The 22,829-nt window shown below is 38.5% G+C and overlaps 1 protein-coding gene across 4 annotated transcripts in view; it reads right to left on the reverse strand.

The window, feature by feature from the left end:
- The window catches only part of DGKH (diacylglycerol kinase eta), a 74,775-nt gene that overhangs the window by 14,116 nt on the left and 37,830 nt on the right, over positions 1–22,829 (reverse strand). For all 4 annotated transcript variants that reach the window (XM_035900861.1, XM_009645221.2, XM_035900853.1 and 1 more), the window contains 13 exons: positions 22,291–22,376; positions 20,736–20,835; positions 19,153–19,429; positions 18,563–18,691; positions 13,950–14,084; positions 12,012–12,129; positions 10,996–11,106; positions 10,739–10,835; positions 8,284–8,391; positions 4,646–4,759; positions 4,222–4,356; positions 2,797–2,963; positions 1,136–1,241 (listed from right to left, as the gene is read on the reverse strand). In XM_035900861.1, the coding sequence (XP_035756754.1) occupies positions 1,136–1,241; positions 2,797–2,963; positions 4,222–4,356; positions 4,646–4,759; positions 8,284–8,391; positions 10,739–10,835; positions 10,996–11,106; positions 12,012–12,129; positions 13,950–14,084; positions 18,563–18,691; positions 19,153–19,429; positions 20,736–20,835; positions 22,291–22,376 (1,683 nt within the window). The remainder of the gene's footprint in view (positions 1–1,135; positions 1,242–2,796; positions 2,964–4,221; positions 4,357–4,645; positions 4,760–8,283; positions 8,392–10,738; positions 10,836–10,995; positions 11,107–12,011; positions 12,130–13,949; positions 14,085–18,562; positions 18,692–19,152; positions 19,430–20,735; positions 20,836–22,290; positions 22,377–22,829) is intronic.

Genomic DNA, 22,829 nt, shown 5'->3' on the forward strand with positions numbered 1-22,829 from the left:
CAAGTTTGGTTTATTCATGCTCAGAGCTACTTTAGTACACCACCTCACTTGATTTAATAAGCACTGCTGCACCACTTCAGGATGAGCACCCCTGGCTGTGGATCTCCGTTGCAGATAGAGTGAATTCTTGACTGCTTCCGAAAAGCAACAGACGTACTTTCACTGTGCCCCTAATCCAAACTCCCTATCTCCTTTTTGAGTGCTCATTCCTCCCTGCAACAACACCCAGAAGGCTCACATTTTAAGTGTCATTAATGTCCTTTTCTAACGCCCCACGTTCACAAAAGAGGGTATCAGCTGGGGAGGACACCAATGAATGCAGAAACTGCATCTTCTGCCTTCTCAGATATCATATCATAGAGTAGAATCATAGAATCATTTAGGTTGGAAAAGACCTTTAAGATCATCAAGTCCAACCGTTAACCTAACCATGCCATCCCACCACTAAACCATGGCCCTAAGCACCTTGTCTACCCATCTTTTAAATACCTCCAGGGGTGGGGACTCAATCACTTCCCTGGGCAGCCCGTTCCAATGCTTGACAGCCCTTTCTGTGAAGAAATTTTTCCTAATGACCAATCTAAGCCTGCCCTGGCACAACTTGAGGCCATTTCCTCTTGTCCTATTGCCTGTTACCTGGGAGAAGAGGCCGACCCCCACCTCGGGATTGATCTAACATCAGGAGGGGACTCTCCTCTTTAATACTCTTCTGTAGAAAGTCAGTTCTCCTAACTCCCATTCCTGGTATTATTAATAAATTTCAGAATCATTGAGTGTGATCTCTACCAAATTCATCAGCTATGGGGTGTTTCCCTGTACGTGTGAAGGGTTGAGACTCCCTGCTGCTATACAGAGCAGAACAGAATCAGAAGTAACTTTCCCTTTAATTTCACTTTAGGAAAAGTGCCAAAAAAGGGGAGAAGATAAGCATCTATTTATCTGTTAAGCAATTACATTTAAATCTGAGCATGTGTATATATATTTAGAAGTCTCCTTTATCAAAAACTTCAAGAATTATCATTCAATTTGTTTTAATATGGGGACAGGGAGTATGATACAGCTCCTGTATCACAAGCTTAAGCATGCAGATATTATAGCTTATTTACTTATACATAAAACTCTGTTCTTGTTTTACCTCAGGAAACCTTGGGTTGGCTTTATTTAATGCATGTGAACATGCATTAACTGCATGAGCAAGCTCCTGCTCCAAGAGGCCATGTATTTTTGCTGCTTCACAGATTCTACAAAAATATAAAAAAAGAGAAAAATATTTCTTACCTCCTTTAAAAAAATAATTCTTCAGAGTATACAACATTACCGGATGAGAAAATTACAAAGATATGTTTCACAAAACACTTCAAAAAATATAGTCCTTTATAACGCAAGGTGAAATACAAGTATCTCTTCAAGCAATACAGCACCTCATGTAAATGATACCCATAACACAGAAGATTTATTCTGGTATGAAATACTGAGATGCATTTATTTGTCTTAGAATACAAATGGGATGCAAAAATTGTACCAAAAACTGTTGGGGCTATTAATTTAAATAAACGATAGAGAAAAACCCTAGCACATTAAGATAACTTACTTGAAGTTATCTTAAAAACCATTACACCTATTTCACAAGGCGTGTCCTTCAGATGTGACATTAAAATTGGCTGCAGTCATTTGAGATTACGGAAGGTCTAGCTGTAATTACAACCTCAGGACCATCTCTAGAACAGTAAAGTTTTTAAGCTGTCTTGGCTAAACTTCACTTTGAGTAATTTATAACCTAAATTATTATTCTATGTCTACTTAAGTCACCAGTACAGTATAAAAAGAATATGTAGTTCTTCAATTCCTTTCTTATATTATCAGTGCAACTCAACAGCTACTCCAAGAATTGATTTTGAAGCTTAAGATAATTTGTTATCACGATGAACTGAGTAGCAGCTTTATAAAATGTTCTGATTTGAAAAAAGCTTTTCTTAAAAAAATGTCAGGTTTTCTTCTGTGAAAATTGAAGTGCCTTCTTTATTCAAATACTTGCATGCCAGGAAGAAAGTAGTTATTGAAAATAAGCAGGGCTGTGGGATCAATTTTATACCATCAGCTCACTATCATCTCAACCCACATAAATAACTGAAGCGTCCAGGGGCACAGAGATGAGGATTTTGAGCATAAGAATGAAACAGAAAACTGCAATAACAATGAATGAGTAGATGAATACAAAAAGGTATGAAGATTTTCTCTGGCAATTTGGGCTGCTTGAATGTTGGTGTGTTAACTGTTCACTTGTACAATATTTTAAGAAAACTTTCTGGTTTATTGAAAAGTGCTCATCGTTTTGAAATTGTGAGTAACAAGGTTTTAAGGAGAAACAAGGTCAAGTGAAGTTAAGGTCAGGTGGACACATCCACACTGTTGACTTCTAAGGGTTTTTTTTCAATAAATATATTTTTGCTCTTGCATAAAATTACAAGTTTCAATCAAAAGCTTCTCTGCAAAGAAGCTTTCTGGTTTTCCATTTCCACTGCTCCTTCAGAAAGTTGGGTTTTCACAAGAAAAAAAAAATACATAAAGACACAAAAATAAAATTACAGAAATACATAAAAAAGCATACATAAACAAGTTGAGCCTTAAGATTAAAATAAAATGAAATTTAAAAAATAAAACAACTGACAGAGTGGCAACTAAACATTAATAAAAAAACAGGGAAAATATACACTTCTAAGTTTATGTATGCATTTGCATGAATAATTGAGGCTTGATGTCTAGGTTGCCAATCCAAACGTATTAATTTTACTGTACCTGGTAATAAGTTCTTCTGCAGCTTGTGAGCACAGCTGGATCTGTGCAACTTCTTCTTCTGTGGCCAACTCAACAGCCTGCTGAGGGTACAAGGGAGATCGAATGACAGGTTTACAGGAATCATACTTCTGTTTGTCTTCCCAAGACTTCAGGGTGTTTTCAAAGGCCTAATAAAAATGAATTATATAATCAGTTCACAGCACTCGGAGTATTCTTACCTATTTTAAAATTTGATTTTATATAAAATTTAATTTCGATCATACTTCAATTAAAATTAATTTAATGAATAACTTCTTAATTTATTTTTAATTTTATATAAATAACTCAAGCTCTATAAATAATGACATTAAATTAAATTTTTTTAAAACTTAGTATAAAGCATAAGTTATTTCTGAAAGCTTGCTTTCTCTGTCTCTCTATCCTTTATCCTCAATACACATCTTCAAAACAGTAAGAACGCAGACAGTGATAATACAAGCATGGATAATAAGATCCAAATCTGAAAGTAATACAAGGTTCAAACCTAAAAAATGGTGGGAAAAAAGTAAAAAATTTACTAAAATATAGTTCAAATGCCATTAACTGCACCCTAAATTCACCATCCAGTTAGTGGACGGAAAACTGAGGGACAGTTACGCCTTTCACACAGTAATCCTGTACAAGCATGAACTCTCCAGTTGTTCTGAGATTAGGTTCTGCTTGTGTCGCTTCTGTCTGAGACTGGGTTGGGGAGAGAGGGAGGATTAGTATAACAGAGAGAGACAGAAGAGAAATCTGCAGAAAGTTATTCTGAAAAATGGACATTATAGAACTTTGCTATTTATGCAACTGTGCCAGAACTTCCAGTATGTGATTGCGTATAATACACCTAGAGAAGGGGAAGGGAAAGGGCAAGGGCAAGGGCAAGGGCAAGGGCAAGGGCAAGGGGAAAGAAATAAAAAAGCAAGAGGGAGAGAGAAAAGAAAGAGCATGGGGAAAGGAGAGAGAGGGGGGGAGAGAAAGGGAAGAGAGGAAGAGGGAAAGGAAAGAAGATACACTTTTTTGACCATTCTTACTATATCTTCAGAAGAATAGAGGAATAGGTGGGGAAAGGAGAGAGAGAGGGGGAGATAAAGGGAAGAGAGGAAGAGAGAAAGGAAAGAAGATATACTTTTTTGACCATTCTTCTTACTATATCTTCAGAAGAATAGAGGAATAGCACTAATATAATTGATAAAAGTTAACAAAGAGCTGTGGCACACACAAAAGAACAATTCTCTATCCAGCTTATTATAGAAATTATGCAACTGTAAGTAATCATGTAAGTTACAGAGATAGCTATAGAACATTTTTACAGGCATCATTTTGTTCATGTTATAACTGAATCAAATCATTGCAGAAACAATATTAGTAACAGTATCTCATAACACACTTTCTGCAACATACTCTGTCTCGTGTTAACATCTGAGCTCTGTTTTTGTGTATGATCTTAATCACTCCTGGGGGCTGGATCCATGCCTCTCCATCGACTTGCACTGGAACCCCTTCATCACCAAGTATGGTGATCTTTACCGACCGACACTGGAAAAGAACAAGCACATTATTTTACAGAGCAATAAATACTAACGGAACTGATGGGCCACCTGAAATAAGTTGATTACTAGGAGCTGTGGCTTCCCTCCAGGTTTGTTTCAAGGATGAAGCACTTTTATGCTTCATTCATCATCAAAGACAATTTGTTACCCGTTAAAATTAAAACAATGTCAGCGCTTTATTAATGTATAGGGTGGTGGTCATTGGGAGTACCACTACTTGCCAGCCTCCCAAACTGCTGCCAACCATGTTGCACGCTTTCAAGTAAGAAACAAACCTGAGCTATCCTGTGGTGCTGCAGTTTGATGACTCTTGAAACTGCCATCTGCATGCTGCCAAATACTGCAACAACTTCTAAGATTTTATCGTCGAATGATGGAGCCCCAAATATCTGAAAGGAAAAGAAAATATTCCATTTTAAATCATCATGCTTAGATTACATGTTCAGTGAAACGCAGATTCATTTACGGATTTGTTTTCAACATTTAAATGCTCTAACTTATTTACTGCAGAATAACTACACTGTCTCTCAAAAGTCACAGGAGTGAGATACCATAGACAGCAGGTAAATGTTATTTTATAACAGCTATGCTAATAGCATTTCAAATATCTGAATGACAAGGCATATCCTTATATAGGAAGCATAGGTTCAGCGTGCAGACTAAGAAATGTTTTTCAAGGCAAGATGAAAGGACAATTCAAATCTCTGCTTGGTTAATGCACTTAATATCTAAGAGGTTCTTGAAGTTAAGAGGAATAATGGTGGTTTTCTTCTCAGAGGTGCTTATCTTTTTATATTCTGAATTACGTGGAAACCAACATTCGAGTCCATGCTTGGCTTTGTTAAACACAGCTTTCACACTGAAGAAGATCTTGTTTGCGCAGTATACAATTATCCAGTCTAATATGAAAAATACTTCTGTATGAAACGAATGTCCTGATATTCAGCCAAGACGTTGAATTTCCATGAGCTTACACAAAGTGCATGAAGTCTCATGTGTGCCATTGCCACCTGGTGTCCTGCAGGTGAATTCAGCCACGCCATGGGACAAGTCTTGGGCTGGAGTTCAACTGGGTCTGGCAGGGAATATCATACTAAGGTCACTTGGAGCTTGACCATTTCATCCTGATATGCAATAGGGAACAACGAGGAAGAAATCACTCCAGTAAGAGTTTAATGGGTAGAGAGATCACCTCTCTGAGTACCTCAGTTGGCACCATGGGCAGAGTAAGCTGCATCAAAGAGAAGATGCTGAGAGAGGATTTCCTGGAGGTGAAGAATAAGAGGGTTCAGATCCAGGCCTGTGTAATCCAGATTGTGTCTGCAGCAATGGCTCAGGGAAGGAGAGGATGGGGAACAGGGTGAGGGACTTTTGTCCCTGCTGCCCACCAGGCCAGGAGGAACCTTCACCCCAGTGCAGTGAGTGGTGGTTTTGGCCAGAAGGCTGAGGAGGGCTTCTGAGGGAAAGGGCTGCACAGCAGAGCTGCCATTGTTCAGTGCCACATCCAGGTGGCACTTCCCTTCAGAGCGTCCCAGGATTGCACAGATATGTCTTGAGCAGGTTAGTGTCACAGAACAGAAGTGCAATTTTACTGGGTCTGGACTGTTTTGAGGCAAAGTTTCTCCATCTGAATTTTTCCAATTTCCATGGGATTTTTTTTCCCTTTTTCATGTGGGGATGTGAAAGTCTTGAAAAGAGCAAAGACAGTGATTTTGTTATTCCAAGGTAAAAAGTATGGTGAGCCTTGATCCAGCTTTAACAAGTATAACTGACTTCCACAGGGCCGGTTCTGCATGGATTAAGAACAAGTAGTTGCAAAATTTCATTTATTTTGTGGTTCCAGTATAGCAAAAGGATAGGCAAACCACAACTCAGTCTGCTGTGTATCTCCACCAGTAAAGCACCATCATATCTGCACTGAAAACCAACCATCCTTTTGTTTTTTTTTTAATAGAGGCAAACAGATCTCTATGGATCAATGTTTAAGAAACAATTCCCTCCTTTCCTGTTGCAGGTCATGTTTCCAGCCTGTCCTCTGGACACCAAAAAAGCATGCCTAAACAAGCCCTGCTCAAGTCAGTCGGCGTGCGGCTGCCCTGCTTGGCTTACCGATAATGTTTCAGGAATATTTGCAGCTGCCAAGGCAACATCTTTTTTGTGTCCAGATAAGCAGAAACAGCAGCACTTCAGACCACCACCACCACCTCTGATGGTCACTCGCTCCAGATTGCACTGAAGAAGTGAATTATGCTCTTAACTCTGTCCACGACAAACATGTCACTTTGCTGGCACATCTGATCATGAGAAGACTAAGTATATCAGTAAGCCTGCTCAAAGATGCACACATTTGTTGCACACCAGTATGACAGCCAGGACAGATCATCTCTCTCAGTGAGACAGTCCAGGGAGAAAAAGAAACTCCTGAACAGGAGCTGAGCAGATGTTAGAGATGCTTTCCAGTTATGAAGATGAACGTGGAGTATATAAAAACTTTAGCCAAATATAAACACAACTGCCATCCTCTGACATACACCAAAAATGAGAACAGGACATTGAAACATGTTTAAATAATTTTTGTGACTTTTATAGGGGGGTGTGTGTATACATATATAAGCAAAGGATAAAAAGCCACAAGAATCACAGAATCACAGAATCACAGAATCGTAAGGGTTGGAAGGGACCTCAGGAGATCATCTAGTCCAACCCCCCTGCTAAAGCAGGCTCACCTAGAGCATGCTACACAGGACTTCATCCAGGCGGGCTTTGAATATCTCCAGAGAAGGAGACTCCACAACCTCCCTGGGCAGCCTGTTCCAGTGCTCTGCCACCCTCAGAGTGAAGAAGTTCTTCCTCATATTCAACTGAAACCTCTCGTGTTTCAGTTTGCATCCATTGCCCCTAGTCCTGTCGCTGGACACCACTGCAAACAGACTGCTTCCGTCCTCTTGACTTCCGCCCTTAAGATATTTGTATGCGTTGATGAGATCCCCTCTCAGTCTTCTCTTCTTCAGGCTGAACAAGCCCAACTCTCTCAGCCTTTCCTCGTAGGGGAGATGCTCCAGTCAAGAAACCAAAAGCATTTTTGAAAAATAAGTCCTGGATTGTCTACATTCAATTCATAAGCTAATTTGCACCTACAGTTTTAGGTGATGCAGACCTCACACGCACTAAATCAGGAGATGCAGAATTAGGATAATCTGCTAGTAAGTTGCTGCACTGTGCGTGAAGTGGATGGCAGGAGTAAGACTGCTCCAAGTTGTAAGACATTTAGGTATCCGAGTAGTATAAAGTTTCATGGGAGATGTGAGGAAGAAGGGAAAAAAGATATCTTAAAATATTTTAGAAGCTCATTGAAAGTAGTATTTAAAAAACAGATTACCACCCCCACTAAGTTATCAGTCACTAAATGCATCAGTCCTCATTTTCTGAATAACCATTCCTTAGTCCAAAGCTGACTGAAGAACAGGAGGAAAATTCAGGTATAAACCATGAGTGATTATCCTTGTCCACCTTGTTTATTGTTAGAATATAGCAAACAGAGGAATCTATGCTTTGAGAAACCTTACTTACAGGACTTTGTAAAAGAATACAGAGAGAAACTATTTGTGTGTCTGTTTATAAAATTAGTTTCTAAAAATACTATCTCATAGAGCCATTTTAAAAAAAAATAATTAAGCCTTACTATGAACATTTTGCTGGAATGGACACAATAGAGGCAATAATGAAAAATCACGGGATATATTTTCAATTAAAGAATCAAATGCAAGACAATACAGTTTAAACTCAAACAGCCTCCCTGGATAAGAGTTGCTATCCAAACTGCATGCTACTACTATTAAAATTAAAGAAGAAGAGCAGTTTATAGTATTTATTGCTGGTTTCACCCAGGTTACTGCTCTTTAACGTTACTCACATCATCTTCTTTGGTTCCACCCCAGAAATTAGTCCCACCAGCATAGCTGGGAATGTTTAGCACAGCTATGCCCTGCAGACTTGGAAGGGGGATGTACTGTCCGTCACACTGTAATGGATAAAAGCTCATTCAGTATATAAATAATGTGATTAAAAGTTATCAGTTATTTTTAATACATGAAAATTCAACAGAGCTGGCAGGGGAGGATGGAGTCATTAATAGGTTGACGCAAGCCTATTCTATCCATGCTGTGAAGCAGCTCTAATACAAACCTCTTCTTCCCAATCTTAGCACCAATTTTTGCAGAGCTGAAAAAACACTATTATCTACCAGCAGAGGTGTTCCATGACTCTTCAAAGAAACACTTTCACATTAAGTCTATTAAGCAAGGGGAAAAAAAAAATCAAAAAAATCCAAGAATATTTCTGGCATAGCCACAAATACGTTGTTAAATGTAAGTGTTGTTAGCACTTGGACACTTGCCTTCCTGGAAAAATAACTCACTCCCCTCCCAAAAGAGCAAAGGCAAATCTAGGAATGACCCCACAGTTGTTATCCTGACCGTGGCTAGGAGTTGTTGATTTTGCAGGTAAGAGCTTGCTCCTATGACCAACCATTTATCCCCTCTTTCTTACCTCTCTATCCTCCAAAACCCATAAGCAACTCCAAGTCCTACTCAAAACAATCATGAGATGACATGGGCCAATCTCACCCTACTTATGGCCAGGAGTAAATTTACAGACTTTGGTGAAATCACTCTTGACTTACAGCAGTACAACTGCCCACAGAAGTAAGCCCAATGATCTCAAACCATTCAACTGGGAGTCAAAAATGCAGTCCTCCAGCAGTGCTACCAGCTTGGATTTGAAGCAAGCTGGAAATATAAGGTCATAAATGCTGGATGCAGGTGCAACTTTGGGCATCGTGAATTTGCAGGTAAAGTTGCCTTTAAAGAAGATTGCTAGATTACCACAAGTTACCAGTCCCAGAGAAGGATCACAAAATTATATAAACAAAATAGAAACCCTCAGGAAATAAGGACAAAATCTGTAGCAATTTTATCAGGAGGAGAAAGAGATGCAAAATTATTTCCTGAATATGCTTAGTGCTATATTTTTATGATTTAATCTCAGCAACAAGACAGAATTTAACATTTTAATCAAAATGTGACAGTATCCAAAATATGCTCTGATATTAATAGATGCTGCACAGCCATTTGTATTATAGTAGAGGTCTGCCTCCAATTCCTGAAACTGATATTTTTAATTTTCCAATGCCAAGCACCTCATCACATGTTTTAGCATAAGGCTAATATTATGCAAGGCAATACTAAATATGAAATTTCTACTTGCTGGTTTACTTCCAGAAATATTCAAAAATAATTATGGAAAGGTCAGGTTTGAATGCCTTATTGAATCTTATTTGAATCTTATTCAAAAGATCCTTAAATTAGAATTCTATCTGCAGCATACATAATGTTCTTTCCTGTCATTATATTCACCAACTACTGCATAATTCCTCGATAATTACTCAATCTTTAGATAACAGCAATCTGCCACTACCAGACAAACTCTTCCTTAATCTCAGAGGAGTGAGAAAGAGTTCCGGTAACTTAAAATTATTCTTTCAACCTAAAAAGTATCATGAACTTTCATATGAAATGGTTAGCATGAAGTAAAAAGAGAAATTATGGATGTTCTTGGTCAAAATCTAGCCTACATATTCCTTGGGCGAAAACAGCTGTAACCTTCCCGTAGTTCTTTCTTCCATTTAGTAATCATTTATATGTCCTGTAAATTCCCAGCATCATGAAGAAAACTTAGATTTCATGTTAGAACTTAAAAGACAAAAAATAACCATCCTTAGATCATTTACGTTGCATTTATTGTTGCTGTGATAATACCTTGCTTCTTTCGTGTGACTGTCTCAAACACGTATTAGAGAAAGTCTCTATAGGTGTAGCTGGGCTTCTTGCGATGCACATTCAGGATCTTCCCTCTTCTGTCAGGAATTTTTGACTAAGATCATCTGTGTGCTCTCCCTATAGGTGTAATCGAGCTTTCAGATAGTTTAAAATGAACCTGAAGGATTAAGACTCCTTATCTCTTCTGTTTAGTGTATGATCATGTCTGTTTTTCTCCTTAAAACCTGGTCTCCCCCTTTGTGAACATTAAGAAACGTATCCTATCTATACAAGAAATTTTGGGGAAAAAAAAAACCACCCAGTAATTACAAGAAATATTATACTGGGTATTTTTTGATATTTAAGTACTGACATTTTACTCCAAAAAACCACCTGGGGAACCAACTCTTACATACCACATTTTTACACAGTGCCTTTGAAGTCAGCTTGGGTTGACATAAGAACTCTTAAAAGATTTCAAGAGGAAGCCCAAATTCTTCACTACACATTGCGGAAGCAAAAATACTCATTCTGCCCACAAATAAAATTTACCTCAAGTTGAACTTTTTGTTCTAAGTTCTTGTAAGTTCTCTGCAGTAGCTCTTTCGTGCCAAGAACTCCATACCACATCATGTTTTTTGTCCGACTTCTGAAAACAGGTAAAACAAGATTCACACATTGAAATAAACACATTACTATGTCTATTACTATTACTAGTATTGCAGGATGAGAAAAAGTTAGGAAATTCAAATAAAGAGATATGGAAAACAATGGAAACATCTTGGCTCTGTTACTGACAATTATATTACCTGCACTTTTCCGGGTGCTCTTCTCGCTTGTTATTAAATTCTAGTGAAATTTTTGCATCTAACCCAATTCCAAAGTAGTTGTTCATGACACATTTTTCTGAATATCCCTCCCTGTTAGAAGAAAAGAGATAATTGGGTGTATGTTTGTACAGGACCTGGACACACAGAGCTTTGACTGAGGTTGTGGTTGGTCTCAGAACAGATACATCAACCAAGAGGCATCAAGAGATGTTTCCCCTGAATCTCCCTGAGGAAACCCAATGGCAGTCAAAGAGACAGATTGGCTGCTAGCTCCTTTGCAAGTGCAAGTTACTTCCCGTAGGACAAAGAAGAAACTGTAGCACACCTCCATCCTAGCAGTAGCTTCACTATACCCAAAATTAACAGTGGGATATGAGGAAAGAGTTGCCCTGGGCATGGCTTTGAGATGGCAGCACCACACCAGGCCGAGCACCCAGGCTGCGTTGAGGCATGCTGGTGCTAGATGTTTGGCTGATGCTGTGAGCACAGCAGTGCTTAGTTTTAGGGGAGCCGTGGCCCACAACCCAGATACTAGCCATAAGTCTCTGCCAATGCTACACCCAGCTCTGGGGAGCAGAGACAGCTTAGGACACACAATTTCTACCTCACTACTCTAGTCCTTAGAGGGACACTCTTCTTCTTCCACTACAAAGTGCCCAGACCTGCTTCAACACCTTGCTGGTGGCTGAGCTCATGTTCAGACCAGGGGTTTGGGCAGAAAAACCCATCTCTGAAGGACTGCCAGCCTCCTCCTCTCCAAGCCAGTGGGCAAGAGGTAAGTGAGCAAACATCTCCTATTATTTCTGCTGCTGCAAGACACTTCTGCACTACTTATAATTAAAATGGCAAAATCCCACCTGTTTTCAGACCTTGAGGTCTACTGTCAAGTGACAGCAAAACAGAATTTCATAATGAAAAAAAAGTAAAAAAAAAAAAATCTTAAGAAAAGCAAACTAAAGCAAAATGGTAAATTTGAAAAGAAAAAAGTTTCTTACAGTGAATCTGGATCCGGGTCAATAAACGGTGTAGCACCAAATGGATCGATGTTTGCTAGCAACATTTTGCTAATAATTGAACTTCCTGCAATAGAAGCAGCTAGACCAGCCCTCAAACCTGATTAAAAAAAAAAAACAAAAAACAAAAAAAACAAACAAACAACCAATTTGTATTTGATTAACAGAGAAAGATGTATTGTCGTAATATAAGCCACATACTGATAGACAAAATATTCATTAAATATGTATAGGGAATGATTGTGTTTCTATCTCAGTTTTTACCTATATTGGTTATCTTTTCAGGTGTCTGGCTTTCTTGAGCAGAAAGGCAGCTATGCTGTGGTGCGGTGGCTGACTCTTCAGGTACCACCATTGAAAAAAAAAACAAACAAAGAAAATTCAGGATTTCAGGCCAACACTCACTGGCTGGTATAGTAACCAAATGGGTGACATCCAAAAAGGCTACTAGAGCTTTTTATTTACTTTAGTCTTCACATCCAAACTGTCCATGATTTTCCTTTTGTCCTTTCCCTTGGAAATATTCCTAAGGAATACCCTCACCTTTTTTACAACTGGAAGAATCAAAGTTTTACTTAACATGGAAATGTCACAGCCTTGCCATGCCGACCTTGACTAATACCAAAGTCACTCTGCAAAACACTGTGTAATATATGTAAACAAAGAAAAGTACTTTCTAAAAGCTTTCACTTAAATTGACCTACAGAAAAATGTAAGCTCAGTTCCATTATGTTTTAACTATATTAATGAAGTTAATTGAAACAGTGTTTTACTGGTGCCCCCTGGTATTAATTGCATTTGGATAAGAACAGATTTTTTTTTTCAACTGTTTTTACTGCACAGCAGCCTTGTATAGTTTCAGTTACCCATTTCCTGAGAGGTACCTACAGACAACTCTTATTTGGACGGTTGAACTTTACATGGCACCATCCCTCAGCCCAGCCCCTTCACAGCCTCCACTGATTAGGATGAACGATAGAAGGACTTGGGGGTACAGGTGGATGAAAATCTGGACATGAGCCAGCAATGTGTGCTCGCAGCCCAGAAAGCCAGCCGTATCCTGGGCTGCATCAAAAGCAGTGTGGCCAGCAGGTTGAGGGAGGTGATTCTGCCCCTCCACTCTGCTCTGGTGATACCCCACCTGGAGTACTGCATCCAGCTCTGTGGTCCTCAGCACAAGACAGACACGGACCTGTTGGAGCAGGTCCAGAGGAGGGACCTGAAAATAGTCAGAGGGTTGGAACACCTCTCCTATGAAGAAAGGCTGAGAGAGTTGGGGTTGTTCAGCCTGAAAAAGAGAAGGCTCCAGGGAGACCTGATTGCAGCCTTTCAATAGATAAAGGGGGCTCGTAAGAAGGGCAGAGAGACACTTTTTTCCCAGGGCCCATAGTGACAGGACAAGGGGCAATGGTTTTAAACAAAAAGAGGGTAGGTTTACATTGAACATAAGGAAGAAATGTTTTATGATGACGGTGGTGAGACACTGGCACATGTTGCCCAGAGAAGTTATGGATGCCCCATCCCTGGAAGTGTTCAAGCTCAGCTTGGTCTTTGAGCAACCTGATCTAGTAAAAGATGTCCATGCACATGGCATAGGGTTGGACTAGATGATCTTTAGAGCACCCTTCCAAGCCAAACCACTCTGCAATTCTATGATTCTAAGATCCCGAATTTCATTTTTCGTCCTCCAGAACCAAATGTAACACTTCTGCTATATCTGCTGTTGTGCCAAACAATCGAGACTCTTCTGCATTATTTTGCATTTCCTACTATATGATACAATACAAAGATGTGTATGTTGGTTCAAACAAATTCAAGGCTCCCCACATGAAGTAAAAATAGTTATTTGACAGCAAGCAGGGGAACAGAAGGCAATACTAAAGTAGCATAAGGAACAGCAGATTTCAAATTCATAATTACCTGGGCAGATAATCCTTGTGTTAAGCACTGGGAGGTTTTCCTTGCTTGCTGCCAAAGCTGGAGCAGAGAAAGAGCCTGTCTGAGAATGGATACCTCGGCTTGTACGTCGATCTGGAGATCTTGGTGCAGTCTTAACTGTGCAGAAGAAGTAAAAGCAAGAGCACTAACTAGACCTATTATGACATTACCAAATACGTAGTTTTTTCAGCCCTCAAAATATTTCAAAAGCATTCATTTAATCTGTTAACATTCCATGACAAATGTCCTTCCCCCTCACACCACAGTTTTTCTTCTAAATACAGGGAAGAAAACTCAAAAACAGGTCAAGCAACAAGCACAAATTGAAATGAACAAGTGTGCATGGCATTCAGTGCGACAAGTTCCCAACCTATGCTTCAAGCTACCAGCAAAAATTGAATTATATCCACCTTAAAATGCTCTATTTAATGCTCTAGTAAGCTCCTGATAAACATGTTAACAAAGTAATAAGAATTTAAACTTAAATTTAATATATATTTACTTATGAATATACCTATATTGTATTGTTCATTATTATTTATAACATTTTTAATATAGATAGCTATTCTAACCCATAGATCAGGTATTTACATGGCCAACAGCCATGCAATTTGCTTCAAGCAGCTAAAATGGACCCCCTGCCTGCTTCAGGTTTCTGAAAACCTCAGACAAAACTCTGACACCTTTATCTACAGCCAACCTGAAAACTGCAAGGGAAGGCAAAGGCATGTTCTGACATTCTTGTCTTCTGCAGTTAAGAGAGATCATGGGGGAGATGCATTTACCATCATCTTTTCATTTTCACAAAACCCTCAATAATTCCCAAAATAATTGAAATAACTTATTTGTTAAAATTCTCCAGAAGATGGATCAATAAAATCTTGTGACAGAGAGTGAAGTTTGGTAGGTGGTCAAATTGTTGGTGGCAAAGGCAGGCAATGGCTCAGGAAAAAGAAGGGGAATAAAATCAAGAGGAAAGAGAAGATGTTCATAAAGAGGAACCGGTAGCTCAGTGAGGCCAGTTATCCCTGGGGCTGCCTCTCAAGGTGATGAAGAAGGATAGGCTTTGCAGAGGGAGACCTCAGGTGCTGTAATTTACCTTCCTAGCAGAACTTGTTTCATGCAGACTGAGAGAATATGCCAGTGCTTACTTTAGCCTGGGGAAGTTCATCTTTGTGAAATTCAGCCCCGTCAGATGTAGCCAGAAATTGGTGCCCCAGGGAAGAAAATTTGGGTATTACCGAATGTTTTGCTATAGCATTTCCCTGTGCATGTAAAAAGCTTTTGCACACCAGATGATCACAGATATTTCTTGGCTGCCTCTGCTCCAAATTATCTCAACATGTTAAAACTACTGCAGCTTAGGACAACTTCAACCTTGACCATCTGAAGAAGCTCAGAACAAAACATGAAATTATTTCAACGTGATCTGATATATTCCTCTCAAAACCTGAAAACTAATTCAGCAAAAGTAGAATGATTAGGACTAGCACCAAGGAAGGAGAAGAAAAATACCACTGGGAATGTGGTGGGAAGGATAAAATATACCCTTTGTTCTGGCAGGAGGGGGACAGATCAGTTCACATTGATCATGGTAACTCAGCCTGAGAGTAACATGGGTGTGCTGTATGTATACATTAATGGGAAGAAAATGCAGACCGCAAAAATCTAGAGACAAAGGTAATAACAAGAACCAGGGTTTAGAAATTATGTTCAAATCAATTCAGGCCATGATTTGGGCATTCACTTTTTTTTAAAGTGATAATAATCTAGCACGGAACAGTCAATCAAACGGCAAATTCTTCACCCTCTTGTATCCCAGGAATAAGATTACACACCTTTCTGGCTCACTTGCTTAAGTCAAACATAAATTATTAGATGCAGGACAGGGATAAGTGGGTGAAATTTTCAGGACTGTTTTATATGAAGGGTCTGACCAAGTGGACTAACAGCTCCTTCTGACTTTAAGATCTGCAAAAGAGCCTTGGCAATTATCACAAAATGCTATAATATTGCATGATAACAACACAATTGTTTGGATCTGTGCATGACAAAACACTGTAATATAAAGTTAAAAACTGAAAAGAAATAAAAACTGCAACTGATATCTAACAAGACTTATTAAATATTTAGGTGAAGGTAATTAACATACGGAAAAATACTATCTTCATCAAATGACCAGGAAGATCCTCAGAGGGTAAAATATAATATTCAGAACAAAATTAACATTCATTTTTCATAACACTACTGAAAAATTCACAATGCTATTCACACAGTCTGTTCTCTCTGTACTTGGGAACAAGGCAGTTCTATTAGATACGAAAATCAACAGAGCAGCTGCTCTTTATTTGACAGATGAGACTCATGGGGATAACTGCAATAAAGATAAACTTTTGCTGTTTGTGCTCTGATAAAAACAACAGAGCCCTAGTGAGTAAAACTGATGTTTCATTGCAGATAATTGAATTCATGTTTCATGCTTTGTCCCTAAACACCTATCTCCCACTGACAGCATTAATATGCACTCTATTTCACACATATCGGATGTGTGAAGAATAATATAGCTCCCCAATAAATGCAGAAGTTTTATCACCAAGAAAGAAGGGGTTTATATATATTTCTACATATGGATATACATATGTGTACATCTTTATTTTATTCTATATTTATGGCATTAGGATTGGGTCATCTGTAGGGCAGCATCCTCTATGAGCTGCTATTGAAACTGGACAACCAACAAGCATTGATTCCTATAACAAAGGGAAAAGGAGAGCAGCCAATGAAGAGACAATCACTGGAGCAAGTTTGAAATCTATTCCCGGAGAAAAGGAAATGTGAGATTCTGAATCAACAGAAGCCCCAAGAGACTAATGTCCTATTTCTAAGGTAGGAGCTACTGACACAGGAACCAGCTTCAGAGCACAGACTCATGAGGACACCACTTTTTGAGGATGTTGGTTTGGGCTAGGGTAATAGAAAGAGATGCAAATTCCAAACAACTTCGTTGATTTTGCCACAGGAAGTTGCTCACCAAATATCTAGAGGATGGCTTTTGCTGTTCACCATCTACCACTGTTTCTCCATGACTTGCAGATCGTCTCAAGACCTCACCATCACTCTCCAATTTGGTAATATGGCAAAGACTGAAATTTCCACCTATAGTAAGAAGCATCTTTCCTAAAATTACTATACAGCTTGAGACTTTTGAACAACCCTGGCACATGAACTACCAGTCAACACAAAATGCAGTATTGATATTTGTGATGGAAAATATCCAGACATGACCTCTGGCTGGATTGGCTTGGTGACAAAACCAAGAAAGGGAGGAGGTAAGTGAGGGTCCCTTACAGGTAAATTGTCATTCCTTCTTCCACTGCAGCCACTCACTGGCAGATTTCACAAAGGTCACAGGAAGGAGAAATTTTGCCCCATCATTTGAATGTGGGAATTAGTACTATGCTATTTTAGGAGATGACTATTCCTAAATATCATTTTATGCACAGTAACCAAACTCTGAATAGCCAAAAAGGAAAGCTTAGTGACAAAATGGGCTATTAATTTATGAACATGCTACCTTCCAAGTGAGTTGTTTTAAACTCAGATCACTCAATATTCTGATTGCTTTGTACAGCTATTGATACAAATAACACAACTGGGTTCTTTCTGCTGCATTTGAAAACCCAGCAAGGGCTACCCATGCTGTCTTCCTTTTTTTTTTTTTTGGAGAGTAACCTGCAGAGCCCCATAGCGAGGACAGAACGATGCTCCTACAGGAAAGCAGGAGCACTCAGACAGCAGCAGCTGATAAAAGTCCATCTGACCAAGGACAGAGCAGGCTCTACACCTTGGAAAGCGAGAGTAGCTTGGAGTAGTGGCTTGCTATATGGCTAGGACTAATGACCTGTATTTGGGACAACAACGGAAGAATTTTTTCATGGGAAGAAGCCCATATTAAAGACTTTGGTTCAAATATCTGCTCTGGACTAGACAAATAGAGGGGGTAACCCTAGTACTGCCACTTTTCAGGAGACTTCCATCTCCAGTTTTTTATTATATTCTTTCCTGCTTTATGCTGTTCCACTTCATATAAAAGACTTAAATTTCATTCTCTCTGTTCCAATAACTGTCTCAAAGTAAGGTCCCAGCTGAGACATCAGAGTTTCATTGTCAATACAATGAATAAATATGTCTGTTTCACACAATTTGGAATGCCTTCAACAGAAATGACTGACAGAAATTCCTACCATGTACCCTAAAATGCCTACGACTGAGACATGCTATTGCCACCGTTACCCAGGCTCTAGTCCCTGCTCAGGTTTCATGTAGAAAGGAGAGTGTAAACACCGCATTAAATGCAGGCACTTCTCCCCCCAATAAATACCTTCTCAGCTTTATAAATGTATTCCAAAAGGCTGTTCATCTTAATCTTCTGCATTTTTCCTTCAACTTTTATTTATCCAAATCTATTAAAATTTTTAACTACTTTCCAGAGAAACAGCATGCTAGTGGTTTTAATTATGGAGCCAACTATGCTCCATAATGCAATTATAAGATGACTGCATAATTGTACGTTATTTTATTCCTAATTTACTCACTTGATGGGGACTCAAGTTCCTTTGTATCTTCCTCTTTTTCTTCTTCTTTGGATTCATCCAATTCTTTGCTATATTCTAGTGGGGACTGGTTCACTTGTTCTTCACTATGAGCATTCTGCTCATCCACAACTGCTTATTAAAAAAAGACAGAAAGTTTCAAGATCTTTGAAGAAAATCTGCAAAAATGGAAAATTAGCTTCTTTTTTTCTGTAGCTTTAACTTTCAGTTTAAAAATATTAACAAAAGATTTCTATTGCCAATTCAGTGAAAAAGAGTCTAGCAATCTTTTACCCATTGATAGAGATCTACTGCCAGAAATTTGCTTTTTGTGGAGGATAATAGTTACAGAAGAAACACACTTTTATATGTGCACACACATGCATACATACGTATTCATATATGCAGAGAGACAGTCATCAACATCCAAACAAGCTGCATTTCTTTTCCTTGCAGCTTGTAGTAAGCACATAATTTTATCTACATAAGAATGTAGAAATCAAGCTTTAATATTGAAAATTTATGCTTGCTAAAAAAAAAAAATAAATAAGGCATCATTATTCTATCAGGATCAAAACATTGCTGGCATGCACCTTTTTCTGCTTGTTCAATGATCTGCCTCACAGCCTTCTTCAAGCTGTTTGCCCGGAGCATTAACTGTTCTCTCGGTTTGAAGAGTTTCTGGGTGGAAGACTTTGAGACACACTCCGCTAATTGCTCTTTACTTTCAGACAAGGATTCTTCACTTGAAAACTCCTCTGCTTCTTCTTCCACAATGGGGGGAGTGATGCCTGGGAGAATGGGAGCAGCTTGGGCTTCTATGTGAAGAGCCTGGAGCAATAGGTCTAGCTTCTCATTTAACTCAGAGCACTAAGACAAAGTGGAAAAGAATACACACACAGAAAAAGAACAGTGAATGTGTAAACACATTCAGGAAATTAAGTACCAGATCATTGGGAAGGATCTAATTTCTCCATGCGGTAAGGTTTAAAATTGCCTGTGGCTAAGTATCTATGTCATTGTCTATGTAAAATCCAAACCCAGGTTCAATATTTCACATCAGACTATGAGTAGGTCCGCATGAGTTTTTGCAGATTCTGTGACACCCAACCAGATTAAAGCAATTATAACAAAAAATCCCCTGCACTCAGACTAAAATAACACACTGTGCTAAACTCAGCCTGCCACGTAACTAGGGTACAGATTAGAATCTCACTCTTCTTTAGATGGCCTGCAGCACAGGTTGACAAGCAGCACAGATTTGCCCATACCATGCATTATAACAAATTATGGGTGTTCAGTACCTCAGTTTGGAGAGATAACCTATGGGGACATGCCTAGCTGTTAGACTGAAAACACATGGTGGTTTGGTTTTTGGTTTGGTTTTTTTTTCCCCCCAACACAGCTGTACATTTAAGCAAGTGAGCTGTCACAGAGCAAAAAGGCTCAAGCCAGAACCAAACACTGTCAAACACTTCTACCCCCGACTGAGCAGTTACTCTCTAGGTACACTGGAAAAGAGTGATTTTCTGTGCTTAAGTGAAAGGAAACCAACACTGTTTGGCCCTGGAACAGTAAAAAAGAAAATTCATTTTCTAAAATGCGCACTGAATAGAAATGTGAACCAGGAACTGCCATTTAGCAAGTACTTTTCCTGACTCTGCGATTGTTAGTGATTTTTTTTTTTTTCTTCTTTTCTTTTCAGCTCATGTAAATCTCGTGCCTCATACCAAATCCTTCTGGTTTTTCTTCAGTGCTTTTGCAACACAATCTCTACAATTCACAGCTTAAGCCATTATTTTTAACACTGTAGTCTCTCTTCCCTTCATTTTCCCAGCATATTCTCTCTTCATTATCCCATTCCTTTCCTGTAGCTAACTTAATCCCTTTCAGAGAAAAATGTAACTCCTAATGCACAATATTTCCATTTCTCTATGTATGTTACCATGTACTTTATCCTTTCTGAAGGAAAAAAAAGTGTAAACAGAGTTTACAGAGATCTTACAGTTTAAAGATAGTTTGGAAATAACTGTTCTATGCATTATGAAGAGAAGAATTTTGAAGTCACTGGTTGGAATGGAAGCCAAGCTGGGCATCCTGGAGAGGTTTAAAAATTAAATACCCATGAGCTATAACAGAAAAACACAACTTTAAACCAGAAAATAAACCATCTTACTTTAATGGCCATGGCATCAGCTTCCTCTGCATTTTCCATTGGTTTTTCATAAGTCTTCCCTATTTTGGCAACGAAGTCCTTTACAGTTTCACATAATATTCTTGGATAAGAATAGGAGAGGGGAGAAATCAAATGGAGTGAAATAGATATGTTTTGAATATTAAATTCTTATGGCAATTGGTTTATGTGCATTCTGCTATACACCATTCCTGTTGGAAACTGAACCCTGTGATCATACTTGCAAAGCAGATGATACTCTTTTCCATGGCTTGCCAAATTCAGGCAATAAGCTTTAAAACAAAAACTCTTCCTCCCTTTTTATTTAAGCCTTTGCACACATTGTATCTAAGTCTCTTATTTCTAAGAACTGAAATAAACATGACTATTTGGAATTATTCCCTCGCCTGTGCACCTTCCATACCAGAGTTGTTCGCAAACTTGCATTCACTTTAACTTCAAACACTGTCTTGCGAACTCCCACGCGAAGATGGAGCCTAAAAACCATGAAGAAAACCTACTGACTTTAAGGGAGCGCTTCTTAGATGAAAGCATATGGCCACACGTGTCCCATTGCACCACTCAGGCTTTCGAACCACAACTGACCCTGAGGCGTATCTATGCAAACTACAGTGGCTGCAATGAATTTTCCTTGTGTAAATCAGAGAAAGACTTGGGGTTTATTACCTTCACTGCAGACAGGCAGCAAACTTCCTAACAAGGTGTAGATAATTGCTTAGTACTGCTCATTTGGTTGAAATTTATTTGACAGAAACTAAATAGATTTAACAAGATACAGACTCAATTTAGAATTTGGAGTTAATTTTCAACATGTGCTATGTATACTTTAAAAATGAAATTTCATTAACATGTTGTTAGCAGAAAAAAAAAAATATGTAATGACATTCAGATATATTTTTGAAGACCCTGTGACCGGTCTTCTGCGTATCGCAAAATATAAGATTTTTTTTTTCACAGAGAAGATATACACAGAATACTTCTGATTTCAGATGATGTCCACGATTTGCCAAGTAATTATCCCTCATTTTTAAGTATTTCAGTTTGGGGAGAAAAACCCTGCTGTCTGAGACCACTATTTATTGAATTGATATAGACAGAGCTATGACAAAGCTACCTAGCCTGAAGTTCGCCTTCACATGGGTGAAGTTGTTTGTCTTCTTAATGATACGGATATGCATAAAAAAAACCAGAAAGAATGTAATGTGAAGTAGGCCACATACATTTGCATTAGTAGCAGTAAGTTTCATATTTAAGCTGTGCTCTGATTTGGAGTGATTTAAAATCACTTTATATTAGTATTATGTGATTTTTATTTGTTTAATGGTGATGTATTTAGAATTAAGCTATCCATTACAATTGTACCATACAAAAATTTTACAGAAAAAACATCCACTCTAAAATATATAAATTAAGATATATTAAGCCAAGCAAGCCAGGCCAGCCATAAGAAAATCAGGCTCACACAGAAGATTATTAAGGTGCTAATGTTACACAGGGGATTTATCCCACACATTGTACACAAAAAGGATCAACTCACTTGGCAGATGATATGACAACTGAGTGCTGATCAGAATTGAGAATTTTTGCAAGATGAGCAGCAACTGAGTCCTCATAAGCAGATATCTGAAAACAGAGAAAAAAGACTTCAATTTCCACATTTCAGCATTTTAACGCCTACTAGTGAGTTGAAACACCTCCAAAAATAGCAGGATTTCCATTTCAGATCTAATACAAGGACAGGCAGCTGTCAACACAGATTCTACCTGCATACTGTATTTTATGTATCAGATTTTTAATATACAAAGTAACACTGCATCTAAGAACTTGATCCACAGCTCTTTTCCTCCTGTAGAGAAAACACTAAGTTATTTCTAGGCTAAAAATAGTCCATGAGGCAGAAAAAAAATCTACCTTCTTTTTAGATTTATAACAACCTACATTATTATAATCTAATATCTTTCATTTCTAAAACAAGCAAAGTTTCCCTCAAACTAAGCTGCTCAACTAAGAATAAATCAGAAGTTTGCAGTTATAATATTGAACTTCCTTTTTACTGTCGGATGGGATCTTACATCC

The sequence above is a fragment of the Egretta garzetta genome, unplaced genomic scaffold (genome assembly GCF_000687185.1).
Source record: "Egretta garzetta isolate BGI_Z169 unplaced genomic scaffold, ASM68718v1 scaffold351, whole genome shotgun sequence".
Classification (NCBI taxonomy): Eukaryota; Metazoa; Chordata; class Aves; order Pelecaniformes; family Ardeidae; genus Egretta; species Egretta garzetta.